The sequence below is a fragment of the Myotis davidii genome, unplaced genomic scaffold (assembly GCF_000327345.1).
Source record: "Myotis davidii unplaced genomic scaffold, ASM32734v1 scaffold75, whole genome shotgun sequence".
Classification (NCBI taxonomy): Eukaryota; Metazoa; Chordata; class Mammalia; order Chiroptera; family Vespertilionidae; genus Myotis; species Myotis davidii.
In genome coordinates, this window is record NW_006286977.1 from 1,429,291 (window position 1) to 1,431,141 (window position 1,851).

The 1,851-nt window shown below is 60.3% G+C and overlaps 1 protein-coding gene across 1 annotated transcript in view; it reads left to right on the forward strand.

Moving 5' to 3' along the window:
- Position 1: 1 nt before the first annotated feature.
- The window catches only part of BMP7 (bone morphogenetic protein 7), a gene marked incomplete at its 5' end in the record, with an annotated part of 72,475 nt that continues 70,625 nt past the window's right edge, over positions 2-1,851 (forward strand). The window contains one exon of the mRNA XM_006758852.2: positions 2-413. Coding sequence (XP_006758915.1) covers positions 2-413 — 412 coding nt within the window. The remainder of the gene's footprint in view (positions 414-1,851) is intronic.

Sequence of the window (1,851 nt, forward strand, 5' to 3'; positions counted from 1 at the left end):
CGTGCGCTCGCTGCGCGCCGCGGCGCCTCACAGCTTCGTGGCGCTCTGGGCGCCCCTGTTCTTGCTGCGCTCCGCCCTGGCCGACTTCAGCCTGGACAACGAGGTGCACTCCAGCTTCATCCACCGGAGCCTCCGCAGCCAGGAGCGGCGGGAGATGCAGCGCGAGATCCTCTCCATCTTGGGCTTGCCCCATCGCCCGCGCCCCCACCTCCAGGGCAAGCACAACTCGGCGCCCATGTTCATGCTGGACCTATACAATGCCATGGCGGTGGAGGAGGGCGGCGGGCCCGACGGCCAGGGCTTCTCCTATCCCTACAAGGCGGTCTTCAGCACACAGGGCCCCCCTCTAGCCAGCCTGCAAGATAGCCACTTCCTCACCGACGCCGACATGGTCATGAGCTTCGTCAACCTAGGTGAGTGAGAGCAGGACGGTCAGAAGGCGTTTGGGCACTGGGAGGAGAGGGGGTCACTTCTTACATCCACCCCACCCATCTTTCCACTCTGGCCTTTTGCAAATCGTAGTTTCTGGCCAAGGTTCTCCTGCCCCAGCGTCCTTGTGGACTCCACACTGTGCGCGCCAGGTGGGGCGAGTCAGGCTCTTTTGGCCTGTGGGAGTTTTGGGGGAGAGACGGACTGGTCCGAAGACCCCTCCGGGTTAAGTTGGCGGCCGTACCTCTGGGGCTGGAGGCGCCAGGCGGGCCGCGGCGCAGTTCAAAGCGCGGAGCTCGGTCATGTGAGCTGTGCCGGGCCGGCGCGTCCCGCGCTACCTGGATTTAAAGGGCCCTGCTCGGCGAAGCTGCCCTCCCGCCCTCTCTGGGCCCCTCTCAGCCCTGCCTGGCCCTGGCATCGCGGGCGTCGCGCCCCCTTGCTCGCCTTGGCAAGACCTACCCTACCTGTCCGCTCGCGGTGCGCCCGCCCTAGCACGCTGCGCGCCCTGAGCGCCTCGGGGCCCTTCTCCCCGCCGCCAGGCGCTCCCTCGCTTTCAGTTCTGGCTAGAGCTGGGGAAGAAACGTTGCCATTGCGAGCTTTCTATTTTAAATATTTAATGATAGGTCCCGGGCGGGCAGAATCCATTTTCAGCGTTTATCACATGTGGTGTGCAAACCACGGCTTTTGGCGATTGGGTGGCGCGGGATCTCCGAGCAGACGCTGCCTGGGGCGGCTGGGGGACCCGGCTCCGGACTGGAGCCCTAGGGCCCGGGAGACCCGAGGCTGGAGCTGAGGCTGCGGCGGGGCGCCGCCTCCTCCATCTGTGCACGCACACTCCCCAGACTTGCTCAAACTCACCCCCGGCAGCGCTCTGTAGGGCTGATGATCAAATATTTGGTTTCCGAGATAACACGCCCCGAGAGCGCTGTTTCCTGAGCCGCTTTCATTCTACACGTGTAACTTGCTGTGAAAATCCGAACCGAGTCAAGACAGCAAACTCACGCCCAGGGGCGCTGTGTCAACATGGAAATAATGATACTCAAGCCCCCCGCCGGGCACTGGGGGCGTGGATGGAGGGCTCAGGAAAGCCCGGTTCAACCTTAATGCTTCCCCCTTTAGATAAGGCCCCCGGGGTTCCCGGAATACCATTGTCTGTCCTAAATAACAGCCAAAAGTCAAATAGTGAAACGAGTCTCGGCCAGCAAGGGGTGGGAGGTTTGGATGCCAAAATAATTTCAAGAAAGTTTAAATTCTATTAGGCAGCCTGTTAGAATGTGGCAACTACATATGTCCTAATTTAAGACAACCTCCAAGATGTATGAGGTGGAAAAAAGCAAGGTGCAGATCAGTGGGGTTACATAATGTGCTTGTATATCATTCCTTCCCACTGGAAGAAGACACCAGGAACTAGTAATGGATTTT